Source organism: Pseudoliparis swirei, chromosome 9 (assembly GCF_029220125.1).
Source record: "Pseudoliparis swirei isolate HS2019 ecotype Mariana Trench chromosome 9, NWPU_hadal_v1, whole genome shotgun sequence".
Taxonomy (NCBI): Eukaryota; Metazoa; Chordata; class Actinopteri; order Perciformes; family Liparidae; genus Pseudoliparis; species Pseudoliparis swirei.
The window spans coordinates 18,720,574-18,736,449 of NC_079396.1; the positions used below are offsets into that span (position 1 = coordinate 18,720,574).

The following is a 15,876-nucleotide window of genomic DNA, read 5'->3' on the forward strand; positions in this document are numbered from 1 at the left end:
GTAGTCGTAGTAGTAGTCGTAGTAATAGTTGGGTGTTTTATTTAACATCGTTGAGAAATGTAAAATAATGAATATGTCGGCAGAGTCTATTTCAAACCTGAACAAATAGTGAAATTACTATCACATACCTACAATTCCCAATATAACCTACTTTTACAACAAGTGCGTCGTTGTCGTTTACTTTAACTTCGATCGCTGACCAAAGACTGTCGAGCGTGTGATGGTCTGCCGCGCGAAGTGCAATAATTCCGACACCACGTGAAGGCAACATTTCTTTCCAGCTGAGGGTATCATGGCGCAGGGCGGCCGACAAGACTCACGGCATCAGGCAGCTCGATTTATACGGTATTAACTCGTAATTATCTTCACATGTATTAACATCAGGAGAGGACAGATAGCGGTAAGTCGACTGAAACCGAGTTAGCATGCTTTTTACGCTTGCTTTCTTCCAAGCAGAGGACAGATTGACAATACGGTAACGTTACGTAAACTTATTATATTCGTCAGGGAAATAACGTTACGGGCAATTTGTTAACTTAACGTGCCTTTCATGTTCTGGTGCTGTGAATTGGAAGACATGTTAGTGCTTCTAGATCATGTTTAGCATCGAGACTACGCTCTCATTAAAGGAATGAAATTACCGCATATCGCACTTACACATGTGTCTTTAAATGAAGTCGACAAGTTATGCGAAATGTCAATTAACGCCTAGTTATACCGAGAAGTTGATAATAAATAGCTTTTACTTACACTTCGTGTGTGCGCGCGTGTGTGTGTGTGGGGGGGGGGGACTTTGGGCCTTTTTAAAATCTGAGTTATGATCGAGCATGAACCTGCAGCATTTAAATATTATCTCGGGCCAAACATGGCTTTGAGAGGAGAACTTGTTTTCTCTGACTGAGGCCTCGCTGTGCTCAATAATGTGGACTTGTATGGCTGCAGCAGTGATGCAAATGTGTATTATAACAAGTGGTTGGATGTAACTAAGTATATTACTATTTACTACATGTACTCAAGTACTGTGCTTCAGTACACGTTTGAGGTCCGTGCAACTACTTTACTCGAGTACTTCTATTGTATTTCTACTTCTACTCCACTAGCTAATCTTTGGGGAAATATTGTACTTTTTACTCTACCGCATATGTTCATTAGCTATAGTGAATTTGCAGATTTATATTATGAATACAAAGTCTAACGCGAAATCAATAGAATACATTTTCTATTAAAGTTAAGATACCCAGCAGTATATTTGTTAATCACCCGTAACACATACATTATGTTTATTATCCAGTAATATGATGTATGTTATTCTGAAATGAACCATGCTAATATTATATTCTGATTTTGGCACTTTAAGTATACTTTTATGATGATACTTTTGCACTGTTATATAAGGAAGAGATTGAATGCTGGACCTCTACTTGTAACTAACTATGTTTATATTAAAGGCCCGAATACTTCTTCCTCCACTGATTGTAACCTCTAAGTATAACTCTTGTTACAGGAGCAGGAATTAGAAGAATGTAGGGACAGACAAATGAGCACATTAGTATTTGTAATAATCCCCTGTGGTTTTATAATGAAACAAGCCTTCTGGGTGGCACTAATATTTCCTTTGTCCTGCTTTCCCAGTACAAGATTAATTGATAATGTGCATCTGTATTCACTTAGCAGTAGCAGGACTGTGAGCTCAGTCATAAAAAGTACTACTTGACCTGGTAGGGGTTCACTGAATTCAAGGACACTTCAGCCAGACATCAGTGGAACATAGAGAAAACAGCTTTTACTTAAAAGGAGCAGTTCAGCCGTATTAAAATTATATCGCAAGTAAAAGTCCTGTAGAAGCCAAGAGGTTTCTGGCACAACTTCACCTTCTTCCAACGTGCATGGGGAATGGAAAATGTCTGACGAGGTTAAAACTCCTGCAACACTTGTAGTATAAAGATAGAACAATTTACTGTAAGACCAGCGTGTCTCCTCTTGTATTTTCATCAGGGCCATCCAAGTAAAGAGTCCTGCATACAACATTTTACTCAAGTGAAAGAACATAACTATTAGCAGCGAAAACAGTGAAAGTACTCATCATGCAAAATGCATTTTCACAATATACAGCATGTTATTTAAATACTATTATTCTAGAGTATATTACTGATAAATTGTCATTCAAGTAGAATTGTAATTTGCTTGGATTTTATCGTAAAGGTGGCGCTAAATTGTAATAACTTTATGTAAGTGTTGGGTTGTTTAATCTGTAGCAATACATCATATTTTATAAATTGATCATATGTGCCAAAAAATCATAAAATCATATGCTGCTAAGTAACTATCGCTGTGAAAAATGCAATGGAGTAAAATATTGCCAATATTTCCCTGTCAAATGTAGTTGCATATCAAGCAATATCAAATGTAAATGCATGAGTTATGGTGGGTGATATGACCTATATATATATATATATAGGTCATATCACCCACCATATATATATATATATATCCTAGTATTTAATATCATAAAATTACACAATTCAACAGAATGCACAATTCTTTACAGGAATCTACCAATTCTCACTTTATCGTCAATGAAACACATCTGAAGAAAGAAGAACATATTTTAATAAACTGGCCTATAATCCAGTATAATCTGTTGTTTTGAGCTGTTACTGAACTGTATGAGCAACCTGGATCTCAGCAATCAAGAATATTTAGAAAAACATTGTTTTCACATATTTGCAGTTTTTTTTATGTGAAGGGTAGGGCTGTCTATTTGTGATTTGGATTGGATCCTCGGGAGGGGGGTGGGGGGGGGGCTGCTATGAGTGAGTGAGTGAGTGAGGGTGGTGTGGTGTGGTCTGGTTGCCTTTTCATGGAGAAGTGCCCTCTGGTGGCTGCCTGGACCGACCACAGTGAGAGCAGCTGTCTCAGTGTGGTGAGCCCACTGGCTGCTGTGTTCATCACACACAGCTGGAGAGAGGGCGAGTGCAATCACTGGCACCGACAACTCAATGGCAACTCACTGGCACCTCAATGGCAACTCACTGGCACCTCAGTGGCAAGTCTGTGGCAAGTGCCGCTCGGTGCCAGTACTCAGCGACAACTCACTGGCACCTCAGTGGCACCTCAGTGGCAAGTCTGTGGCAAGTGCCACAGACTTGCATAGATAATGTATTTTTTTAGACTTACTTACAATATGCAATACGATATTGCTGTACAATACTGCTGTACTATATTGAATATTGTTTTGCTACTACTACGTTTCACTTCGTAATATATAACACTTATATACCATGATATGTATAATGTACCCGCCTTTCTTTAATAATAAAAAATATATAATTAATTTGTTTACCATGTCATACTGTTATACCTCCATGAAATTCTCCTTTGAGGAGATGCCACTGTTAGTCTAAAGTTTAAGCACTGGCACTCAGTGACACTTGCCAGCAGTTGCCAGCAGATGCCGCAGCTAGTCAAAAAGTGCCACTACTAGTTAAAAAGTGCCACTACTAGTTAAAAGGTGCCACAGCTAGTCAAAAAGTGCCAGCAGACGGAGGGTCGGCCAGGCGCGTCTGAGGCATGTCTGCGCATTGACGAGTCTGCGACGACTCAGTGACAAGCTCCACTGAAGTGCCCGGACAGCGGAATAAATCACTTTCATGATCACAGAATGGAGGAGCTGCGGTTTAGCTAGATAGATAGATAGCTAGCTAAAATAGCTAGATACACAGATGAATATATGTATATATATATATTGTATATATATATATATTGTCTTTTTGTAGACACTTACTTACAATATGCGATAGTGCTGTACATTACTGCTGTACTATATTTAATATTGTTTTGCTTCTACTACGTTTCACTTCGTAATATATTGTAGCGACCCTGTGAAGTGGCTGTCAATCACAGTGTGGCACCGTGCGTGCTGGTCGAGGGGGCGTGCCTGTGATTGGCGGAGTAGAGGGGAGGCGGGGTTAACCTGTCGGAAAACGGGAGTTAAGGGTGGTTGACAGGAACCGTTGTTGTTGACGTTCGAGCTGCTAAACTGAGAGGAGCACACTGTCTGTGTTGGTGGATGCCCAATAAAGGGAGGATTAATAACATCGTCCCGTCTCCGTGTCATCAGTGCCATAACGTCCGAGACGTTACAATATCATGGTATATAAGTGTAATAGATTACGAAGTGAAACGTAGTAGTAGCAAAACAATATTAAATATAGTACAGCAGTAATGTACAGCACTATCTTATTGCATATTGTCAGTAAGTGTCTACAAAAAGACACTAATTAATATATATATATATTAATTAGTGTCTTTTATATATATATATACACACACATCCATCTGTGTATCTAGCTATTTTAGCTATCTATCTATCTAGCTAAACCGCAGCTCCTCCATTTTGTGATCATGAAAGTGATTTCTTCCGCTGTCCGGGCACTTCAGTGAAGCTTGTCACTAAATCGTCGCAGACTCGTCACTGCGGCCGACCCTCCGTCTGCTGGCACTTTTTAACTAGTAGTGGCACTTTTTAACTAGTAGTGGCACTTTTTGACTAGTAGTGGCATCTGCTGGCAACTGCTGGCAACTACTGGCAAGTGCCACTGAGTGCCAGCGTCGCTAGGGGGATCTCGCCCCTACTGCACAGCTGAGCACTGTTGCAGAAAAGAGCCCTCCAGGTTATGCACCTCTGTTCATATTCTGTCACGTACTAGACCGCCTGACACTCGCAAACTAAGATATTAAATATGAATAGCCAAGGTGATTCTGAAACCAGTATAACTGTTCTCCTGTTACGATGACCGATACCGAGATGAAAAAGAACGCAAAACAATGTGAATGCTTCTATGTAAATTGTGGTTGGTGGTAATTGCACGCTGGTACCAGGAAGGGGCAACGCCAGCATTCAAACCAAGAGATGCAGAACACACTGCAAACGTTTCCATGAAAACTGAGTCTGTTTTTGATTGACCCTGTTCACACTCGCAGAACAGCTCCTGAATAAACATAAACATGATGTACTTGTTGAAGCCTCATAGTTTTATGTGGCTGTGGGACAGTGACAATTAAGCACTTTTTTCCTAGATTGCAGTGTTCAAAGTTTGCTTATACAAGATGATGTTGTGATTGTTGCATTGTTTGGTTTTTTGTTTCCCTTTTGTATTTTTACTCTCTATCTTGGTCTGTGGTTTGGTTCAGATATTCATATTTTGGAGGAAGAATCCTACTGACTTTACTTCGCCATGGCCTCTGTAGTCTTTGTGAAATTCCTTACCATCTATTGATGCCATAACATTTGGTTCATCCATTGATATCCTCAGAAGCATTACTTGTAGTTTGTTTTTGTCAATCCTTCAAGTTTTCCTCTGGCGCCATCACCAGGTTGAAATGTAGTTTGTGAAATAATTTTGTTTCGGACAGAATATCTGCTGGCTAAAATAAAATGTACGACATTCCCCATCAGTCTATTAGGATATGATTTGTGTTTGGTGCTAATTAGCGAGTGCTCGCATGCTGACCATGTCATTTTGAGCATCTTAGCATCATGCTTACGCTAGCATAGCTAGTCATAGAGTCTGAATCTTATTCCTGGTTTCAACCCTGACTCAGTAGGTTCACTTAGTCAGTTTCTATTTACAGTAGTTCTGATTATTTGTCTGTCTCCAAATACAATAACATGGTTCCCAAGTACAGGAATAGATGAAGATCTTCTCATCAACCATGTTAAGCAATAGAAAATAACACACCACCCTCCAAAGTTTTGTCCACGGTGCTACTAAAGTCCTCTGACTAATAGCATTGCACCGCGGGCTGTTAACTCTGTTATAATACGAGATGAAAGAGACGCTGACTGGTCTCTCTGTGGTGGTCATAGCAGTGAAATTGTTTCCACACATCTATTAATTCCATCCCACTCACCTTCCCTCTCTCCCTTCATTTGAAAACATAAATGTCTGTCGTCTATTCTTGGATCTGGTTAGTAAACACGCCGATCCTAAGTTGCTCAAAACTTCTGACTTGAAAGTACAAAGCTGAGTCATGGCTTTACTATTTGTGATGATGTGTTGTAAATAGTGCTGTGAAAAATAACGCATTAACTCAGTTAATCCAATTTCAGGTTTAACTAGTTATTTTTATTAACTCTTAACGCATGCGCAGAATGAGCTTCCAATCCGTCTGTTGTTGGTCGTCGGGACGAAAAAAAAGTCACTTGCAAAATGAGCTTCCAATACACCACTTCAATCTGAACTCTGTCCGCTCTCATGCAGACGGTCTGTTCATCGGTAATGATCCTTCCGCAGGTTCACCTCCGGAAACCTGTTACGACTTCTACTTCCTGTAGATCAGGGGTCTCAACACGTCGATCGCGACCTGCCAGTCGATCGCGGCGTAGTGTCGGTAGATCGCATGACATTAAAAAGATTGGCCCGCCCCCTGACATGTTCTCTATAGCACGTCTTTGTTCTTTTATTAAACTAAACGTCTGTTGTTGATCGTATCTCCACAGCAGCATGTCATCTCTGTCTCTTCGCGTTGCGTTAACACTTATCGATCTCCGTCTGGCGCGCCACAGAGCTCCGTGCGCCGGCATCGGGACCGAGCAAAAAAAGTCACTTGTCAATCTGTCCACCTTTAGATTGTATCATGGTGGAGTTAATGGTTGACAAACAAGAGAAAAATGCTCTGTTTAACCCTCCTGTTACCTTTACATTTACTAACATATTTTACCCTCGGGTCAATTTGACCCCAGCAATTAAAACCTCCAGAAAATTATTAGAATTAATATTGTTTCCCAAGTTTAAGTGTGAGGTACTTTATGTTTGTTTGTTGACTACCTAAATAGCCCTTTAAATAAATAAAAAAGTTGATATTTCTGATATGTTTGACACAGTGAAAAACAGCCTGGGGTCAAATTGACACCAAAGAACACCGACATTAAACATTGAATGGGGTCAAATTGACCCGAAAGGTAACAGGAGGGTTAAACATTCTGTTTAGGATGAAGATGTATTCATGTTCCATATGGAAGAAAACTGCTAAATAACTGCTGAGTTGCAGCACCATTGTATAGAAGAATGTATAAATGTATATATCCGTCTTTTGTCATAAATCTCTATGTTCTCACAAAATATACCGAGAATATCGGTAATATGTGATTAATCATGATTAATCCACAAAAACCTGTGATTAATCCGATTAAAAATGTTAATCGTTTCACAGCCCTAGTTGTAAAATATATTTTTTTTAGCGGCTAACATAATTAGATAAAGACCAGATGTGATAGTTAAATTACTTTACTTCTTCAGTATTTGTAACAGAGGGCAGTGGGAGTGAGAAATATTCACAACTGGGTAAAGGAAAGCTCAAGACGTCTATGTAAAGAAATGCCATTATCCGCTCCAACTTAGACCCCGTTTACACGATGGGAAAACGCATATATTTTCATGCGTTTTGGCCTTTCATTTACACAAAAACGGAGGTTTTATCACGGAAAACGATCATATCTAAAAACTCCGGCCAAAGTGGAGATTTCTGAAAACTCAGTTTTTGTGTTTGCGTGTGAACTAAGTCAAACGGAGTTTTAGGTTGTCAAACGTCACAGTATGCGACTAAAAATGCTTCACGTCATTAATGTGAGCGTCCTATGTTTACAATTAGTTTGGCCGCTCCTACGTCCAGTGTCGACTGCATTCCGGTGCTTTCCTCTGGCTGCCTTCATTTTCGTTGTCAGGTGCGCCCGAGTTATTTCCTCCTTGACATGAGGATACTCCTCGGAGGTCTCGGACGGGTACTGTTCTAAGAACAATGCCAACATATCCCTATATTTAGTTTGGCATGATTCCCAATCCACATTATCGAGTGCTTTAATTGCCTTATAATCTAAGGCGACTCGAAGCAGCAGCTCCACTTCGCTGTCTGTCCATACAAATGAACCTCGCGCCATATTTACTCTCTAAAGGAAAAGGAAGTTGGTCGTGTTTTTCGTAGTTGTTGTTGGTTTTGAGAATTCTGATTGGTTTGCATGTCTTTATCTTTCTCGTTACACTGCCGACGACAGGTTTGGCATAGTTATGATGGCGCCCGGGGGCGTATTTATGCGGGTTCATATAAACAGAAACTTTTTTGAAAACGACCTTGTGTGTACAACGTTATTTTTGAAAACGGAGGGGCAGAAATATTCGTTTCTGTAAATACCCGGCTATGTGTAAATGTGGCCTTAAAGCTTGTCAATAGTCCACCCACACAGGTGTTGTCACTTGCCTAATTAGGGCTGCACTTGATTGACACCTCCCTCGTTAGAGTTTCCTGAAATCATGTAATTTGTATGCCGCACTTCCACACACACCTGACCGGAGGTTTCAAGACAATCACTTCCACAGAAGTTGGGTGTTTTGTCAGTGCCGGTCTGGGAGTAGAGGTCCTGTCTGCCCTTCAGGAGAGCAGTCTGCTCGTCACAGAGCTGCACTATGTGCACCGGTGCATTGTTGAACCCTCATGTGGAATGTGTGTTTAGTCCATTTGGCCAGAGCACCGGGGGCTTTATTCCAACCTTTAAACAAGTCTCTGTAAGGAGATACTTGTGTATCTTGAGAAGGGATGACTATCTCAAAGTATTCACGAGAATTAGATATGCCTTTAATGTCGGCTCCTACTGACTCGGTAGCACCTTGTGTTTGTTTTTGTACCAGCTGTTATTTCTTTTTCTCCTGGTGATTTCACTGGAGTGAATAACTCGTATGATGTCAAAGTAAAGTCACTTCAGGCAGGAGTGATTGAAGAAATATATTAACACCTTCTCCAGGGTCAAGATTAGATACTTAAAACAAAAATGTTTAAATTGTCTATATTTGCATGGGAATGAAAACAATCCACATTCTGTCCGACATTTCCGATCTCGGGACAAAAATATAAATGCAACAAAGCGGGTAACTCCATATTGACTATTATATTATATTTAATATTGTAGTCAACTGTAAATATGTTTCTGATATCAACATTCATGAGCAGTTTATTTTTGGTTTGTAGAAATTTAATAGAATAGAAAACGTTCCCCACATTCCATTAAGGGGACTTTCTTTTTCTTTCTTTCCAATGAATTTGTGGATCTATCCAGATCATAAAGTGAGCGAAAGTCTAGCATTCACTAACTGGCATTGGAAACTAAAATACAGCTGGATCTCGTAGCCAACTGTAAATGTATAACTTTAACATTTTACTATTCATGAAAGTATAGGTGTTGAGACTCGCACCGTCCCTGTTCCTGTTTGTCGGCTGTGATCAGAGCAGGCCTGTGCTGCTGTGGCTACTCTGGTAACCTGGCTGCAGAATCCGATGACAGCGAGCTCTGTGTTTTGGGGTACTGCTTTCCGGAAGGTGGTGATGAGGCCTGAGCTCAGCTGGCTCCTCTCTCAAAGGCCACTCACTTCGACCACATGGACATACCAGTGGGGGTGCTCACACTCTCCCCAGAGCATCAGCCCACAGCCTGTTTGTTAGGTGTTCTCCCTAAACCCCCCTTCAACCCATGCCTGTAAATGGACACTGCTGGTTTATTTATAGCCCTTGAGCACAAGCAAGCTCTGTATCTTCTCAAGAGAGTCCAGAGTCGTGCTGAGCTCTGCCGTCGTGTTTTATAGACGAAACGTGCCGAGAGGGGCTCATCAGGTAGGAGTAAGAACTGTTTTTAGGGTTTATTCGGAGAATAATTCAGAGGGCTGTTACAATACTTGCATGTTTAGTTGTATAGTTTCTGAAATAACCGAAATTTATCAGTGGAGTTAACTGAATTTGTGATGTATTGCAATGTTTCATCTGGCGTTGAGGTTTTGGAAATGTCAAATCAGGCATTCTCTTTGCTTTTGTTCCTTTTTCTTTCTGAAACCTTTTACAAATGTTTAAAGGTCATCCTTCCCCTTCAAACGCCACTGTGTATGGATTTTATTTTATTTTTAAAAGCCTAAATTCCCTTGTTCCAGGTCCTCAATTGTAAGGTTTTTTTACTTTTCATGATATCATGTGGTTGTAAACTGAATATCTTTTGGTCTTGGATTGTTGCTCAGTCAAAAAAGAAGACTTTAGGAATGGTATGTGTATATATATATATATGTATGTGTATATGTATACGTGTATGTACTGACACATAATCAGCGCAATAATTGAGATTGAAAGTACTTTTTAGTGGCAGCCCTACATGGTGTGTATAATGTAACATGCGATGGGTTGGAATTTGACGTCTGTTTCTGGTGTATTTCTGTCTTAGACAAAAACAATTCTGACCACAACCACCGGATACTGAGACACCCAGAGAGAGGAGAAAAGATGGAAAAGCCAGTCTTGCAGACACAACCGTCCACCCTGTCTTTCTTCGACACGGCCCATGCCTTCAACCTGCTTCGGGGAATCCACGAACTCCGCGCTGAACGGAAGTTTTTCGACGTGACTCTGTGTGCCGAGGGCCGTGAGTTCCACTGCCACCGCACTGTGCTGGCCGCTGCCAGCACCTACTTTCGAGCGATGTTCGCGGGAACATTAAAGGAGAGCGTTATGGACCGGGTCGTTCTACATGAGGTGTCAGCGGAGCTTTTAGGCCAGCTGGTGGATTTCTGCTACACGGGACGGGTCACCATCACGCAGGACAATGTGGACGTCCTGCTCAAGACGGCAGATCTGTTTCAGTTCCCCTCCGTCAAGGAGGGCTGCTGTGCTTTTCTGGGGCAGCGGCTCGATGTCTCCAACTGCTTGGAGATCCAGGACTTTGCGGAGGCCTACGCTTGCCGAGAGCTGGCGTCGAGCGCTCGCCGCTTTGTCCTCCAAAACATCATGGAGCTGGCTAAATTGACAGACTTTAACCGGTTGCCGTGGAAGCGCCTGCTTGAGTTTCTGTCCGACGATAAACTTTGCATCGACAAGGAGGAGGCCGTCTATCAAATAGCCTTGTGCTGGGTGAAGTCCGACCTCCAGCGGAGGCTGCACTACTGGCCCGAGCTCCTGCAGCAGGTGCGGCTCCCCTTCGTCAGGAGGTTCTTCCTGTTGGCCCACGTGGAGAGCGACCCGCTCGTCTACCTGTCGCCCACCTGCCTTCGCATGGTCAACGAGGCTCGTAGCTTCCAGTCCTGCGAGTACGACCGCCACGACAGACCCAGCCACCGGATGCGGCCGCGGCCGTCCACGGGGCTGGCCGAGATCCTGGTGGTGGTCGGGGGCTGCGACCAGGACTGCGATGAGCTGGTCACAGTGGACTGTTACAACCCCCAGACCGGACAGTGGCGCTACCTGGCCGAGTTTCCGGACCACCTCGGAGGAGGATACAGCATCTCCGCCCTCGGAAACGATATATATGTCACAGGTAAGTCATTCCGAGATGTTCAAACACCTTTTTTTTTTTGCACTTTACAATACTGAGGTCTTGCATGAGAAATATAATTGTGGCAGCTGTCTCCAATTTGGCCTCGGCTGCTGGTGATTGGCAATCAGTCAGCAGCCGAGGCCGCCCTCATAAAAGCTCTCAGGTGAGAGTGGAGCAGGAGAGTGAGTCTGCTGTGTGATACAAATAAAATATGTTACCGAACGGAAGCTCGTCGTTGCGGTCTGGTAATCCTTGGTGCTTTTGGGCGAAACCCACGGGTGATGGCCCGAGAGCCGTCACAATAATGTATGGGAATTTGCATTGAGAAAATGAATATAGTATTCTAGAGTATAGAAAATGTTTATGTATAAATGTAGCACAGAGGAGGATGTTCTCCATCTTGAAGTCAGAGTTCATCTTTATCTGGTGTTCCTGTAACTGAAGGACAAACCACAGACGGTGTGCAGTGGTTACAGTCGCTGTGTGTATCACATTCCCTGCGGTGTGAGCGCTCCACTCAGTAGATTTCCATTCCCGCTCCATCTTATGAAATGGCCGTCAGGCTGTGCTTGTATAAATAAACCGCCGGCTCTTTGGTTTGTGTCTCCCCGTGTGACCAAGGCAGTGTGAGGCAGGACATGGTGTGCTGCCAGGACAGCAGAAGTGTTTTCATCCTCATCCTCATCCTCCTCGTGTTTCAGAGCTCCAATCTCCTGCAAGAAAACTAACTTAGCCGTGTTTGCTCAATCCTGCAGATGGTTACATAATGTCGACAGGTAGATTTAGATTTGATTTTAGAACCTTTGATTCAAGTCATCTCAAATGATTTAATGTAATATGACTGGTGTCACATCTAAGTCAATAGTTGAGATGGTACATTAAGCTTTTTTTAAAACTTTTTTTTATTTAACCCCCTTAGCGTTTCCAAGGGTTGGTATTGTTGGTGCCACTGTCTAAAAGACAACCAGATTGCTACATTGTGCAATCAACATTTACATCGAGATGAGACGTTAAAGCAATCAAACGTTAAGGACAACAACATAGCTTGAAATATACAATCTTTGATTTTGGGGCAGCGTTGCAGTTCATCCCACTTCCTGAAGGATTTAAATTAGTGCTGTGAAAAATAACGCGTTAACTCAGTTAATCCAATTTCAGGTTTAACTAGTTATTTTTATTAACTCTTAACGCATGCGCAGAATGAGCTTCCAATCCGTCTGTTGTTGGTCGTTGGGACGAAAAAAAAGTCACTTGCAAAATGAGCTTCCAATACACCACTTCAATCTGAACTCTGTCCGCTCTCATGCAGACGGTCTGTTCATCGGTAATGATCCTTCCGCAGGTTCACCTACGGAAACCTTGGTACGACTTTTACTTCCTGTAGATCAGGGTCTCAACACGTCGATCGCGACCTGCCAGTCGATCGCGGCGTAGTGTCGGTAGATCGCATGACATTAAAGAGATTGGCCCGCCCCTGACATGTTCTCTATAGCACGTCTTTGTTCTTTTATTAAACTAAACGTCTGTTGTTGATCGTATCTCCACAGCAGCATGTCATTTCTGTCTCTACACGTTGCGTTAACACTTATAGATCTCCGTCTGGCGCGCCACAGAGCTCCGTGCGCGCATCGGGACCGAGCAAAAAAAGTCACTTGTCAATCTGTCCACCTTTAGATTGTATCATGGTGGAGTTAATGGTTGACAAACAAGAAAAATGCTCTGTTTAACCCTCCTGTTACCTTTACATTTACGAACATATTTTACCCTCGGGGTCAATTTGACCCCAGCAATTAAAACCTCCAGAAAATTATTAGAATTAATATTGTTTCACAAGTTTAAGTGTGAGGTACTTTATGTTTGTTTGTTGACTACCTAAATAGCCCTTTAAATAAATAAAAAAGTTGATATTTCTGATATGTTTGACACAGTGAAAAACAGCCTGGGGTCAAATTGACCCCAAAGAACACCGACATTAAACATTGAATGGGGTCAAATTGACCCGAAAGGTAACAGGAGGGTTAAACATTCTGTTTAGGATGAAGATGTATTAATGTTCCATATGGAAGAAAACTGCTAAATAACTGCTGAGTTGCAGCACCATTGTATAGAAGAATGTATAAATGTATATATCCGTCTTTTGTCATAAATCTCTATGTTCTCACAAAATATACCGAGAATATCGGTAATATGTGATTAATCATGATTAATCCACAAAAACCTGTGATTAACCCGATTAAAATTTTTAATCGTTTCACAGCCCTAATTTAAATATATCTGATGTTTTCCTTTGCAGTACATTGTTATTTGCGGTTATCGTGCACCATGACGCAAAGAGAAATCCTTGATGCATGTTAACCATGGAGACACCATGTCTGTGTCCTCCAGGTGGCTCCGATGGCTCTCGTCTCTACGACGGCGTGTGGCGCTACAAGTCCAGCGTCAACGAGTGGACGGAGGCGGCGCCCATGCTGAAGCCCCGCGAGTACCACAGCTCTTGCGTGATGAAAGGTCAGCTCTACGTGGTGGCGTCGGACAGCACCGAGCGCTACGACCACGCTCTGGACTGCTGGGAGGCCTTACCACCCATGCTGCACGCCATGGACAACTGCTCCACCACCACGTGCAACGGGCGCCTGTATGCCATCGGCTCTCTGACTGGGGAGGAGACCATGACCATCCAGAGCTATGATCCGGACGCCAACCGCTGGGCAGTGGTCAGCTGTGGACAGCTGCCCACTTGGTCCTTCACCCCGAAAACTGTAACCCTCAAAAGCCTCCTGTACTTTATCAGGTGAGGAGAAAAGTGACAATTAGACACTTAATCTAAATCATTATAGTTTAATTGATTATTTAGTAAACTATTATAGCGTGTCCGTGGGAGATGTACAGTGGTCCAGATACTACATGTAACACTAGTGGTGGAAAGTGACTGAGATCATTTACTTCAATACAATGTTGAGGTTCTTGTCCTTTACTTGGGTATTTCCGTTTTATGCTACTTCATACTTCTAGTCCACTACGTTTCAGAGAGAAACATCTAACTTTTTATTCCACATTTATAACTTAAATTACCAAGTCATTTCTAAGATTATGATTTAAAACGATAAGTTAGTACAACACACTAATGAGATGTTGCCAACGTTTTTACAAAAACATCAGTGTGTAGTCCAGAGCCACCGAAAAGAGACAATTCCCCTCTTAACTTCTAAAATACTTTGAATTTATATGACACGCTATCAATGGCCGAATGAGGTAAAACTCCTCGATATGTCACAAAAAAGCAAAGATTAGAGAAAAGATAATCCAAATATATGTTGTTGTTTTTATTACTTTTTGGATGTGGCCAACGACTCGGTTTGGAACCACTGGACAAAACCTTCTAAAGCTAGTTCCACTTTGACCTGACACAACTGTTACTGCTTACACATTGATGCATTAGTAATGATGATGTCATTTATAATAATATGTGACAGCAGCAGATTTCCTACAGAACAAGCACTTATACTTTTAATACATAAGTGGATCTGAGAACACTGATGAAGGCATTACTAATTCACCTAGTAAACAGTCGTTATGTTGCTCTGCACATGTTTGTCTTCTTTCCTGCTGTGAGAAATGAGAAAACAAAATTCCACTAATCGTGAGGTCAGGTTAGTTAAGAGTCAAATACCATTAGGTCTCGCTGACAGAAAGACTACTTCTATATTTAGGATATGAGTCATTGTCATGATACATCGTGGTTGCTGTACTCAGAGTACATTTGAAGTCATGATTGATTTAGCAGCGGCTTGACTTTGCTGTGCTTCTATTCATAGGGATGACTCAGCCGAGGTCGATGTTTATAATCCTCAAAAGAGCGAGTGGGACAAAATTAGTCCGATGACCCAGGTTTGTATTTCACACGTACCTCTTGTCTGTGTGTTATGTTCTCGAACAGTTCTTGTGAACAGAGGTGTCAGCAACACTCCAGTAAATCCAGAGGTGACCAGAAACACACAAACATAACATCTGTTGCAGTTTGTCACTAATTGATCAAACTTTTCTGAAAACCGTAAAGGGGCTAGATGAATTTGGGCTCTTTTTAATTACTTCAGTATGATTACTTAAAAATGATTACTGCCTGGTTATGAGCCCAACTTATAGCAAGAAGTACAACTTAGTTTGGATGAATAATTCACAGTGTGTGTACAAATAAATGTAAAGCTTTAGAATTATCCTTCAACTTCCAATCAGTGGAGTGGAAAGAGTACCTGTAACTTATTTTTTAACTCATAAATTGTACTTTTTGTTTTGGGGTTGGCATATTTATTCATAAACATATTTATTTTTCTTCCATCCAAAACATTAGCAATTTTCCTTGTGTGTATTCATATTTTGTCCACGCAATGATTGATCTAGAGCAATGTGTATTTAAAGGAAGAGTATAGAGCTTAATATATTTTTAAACACATTTTAATCACCTACTTGTATTGTTGGATTGGGTATAAAGAATAGTGGCATTTTACAGGTATTGAATACCTTCCCTAGTTATTTAT

General features: G+C 41.6%; 1 protein-coding gene across 6 annotated transcripts in view; it reads left to right on the forward strand.

Moving 5' to 3' along the window:
• Positions 1 to 276: 276 nt before the first annotated feature.
• Positions 277 to 15,876, forward strand: part of klhl21 (kelch-like family member 21) — a 52,622-nt gene continuing 37,022 nt past the window's right edge. For 2 of the 6 annotated variants that reach the window (XM_056423346.1, XM_056423345.1), the window contains exons 1-4: positions 9,190 to 9,660; positions 10,256 to 11,341; positions 13,727 to 14,132; positions 15,157 to 15,229. In XM_056423346.1, coding sequence (XP_056279321.1) covers positions 10,315 to 11,341; positions 13,727 to 14,132; positions 15,157 to 15,229 — 1,506 coding nt within the window. In that variant the 5' untranslated portion in view covers positions 9,190 to 9,660; positions 10,256 to 10,314. Of the gene's footprint in view, positions 401 to 9,189; positions 9,661 to 10,061; positions 10,080 to 10,255; positions 11,342 to 13,726; positions 14,133 to 15,156; positions 15,230 to 15,876 lie in introns of those variants that run through there. The other 4 variants (XM_056423343.1, XM_056423342.1, XM_056423341.1 and 1 more) reach the window with 4 other exon arrangements.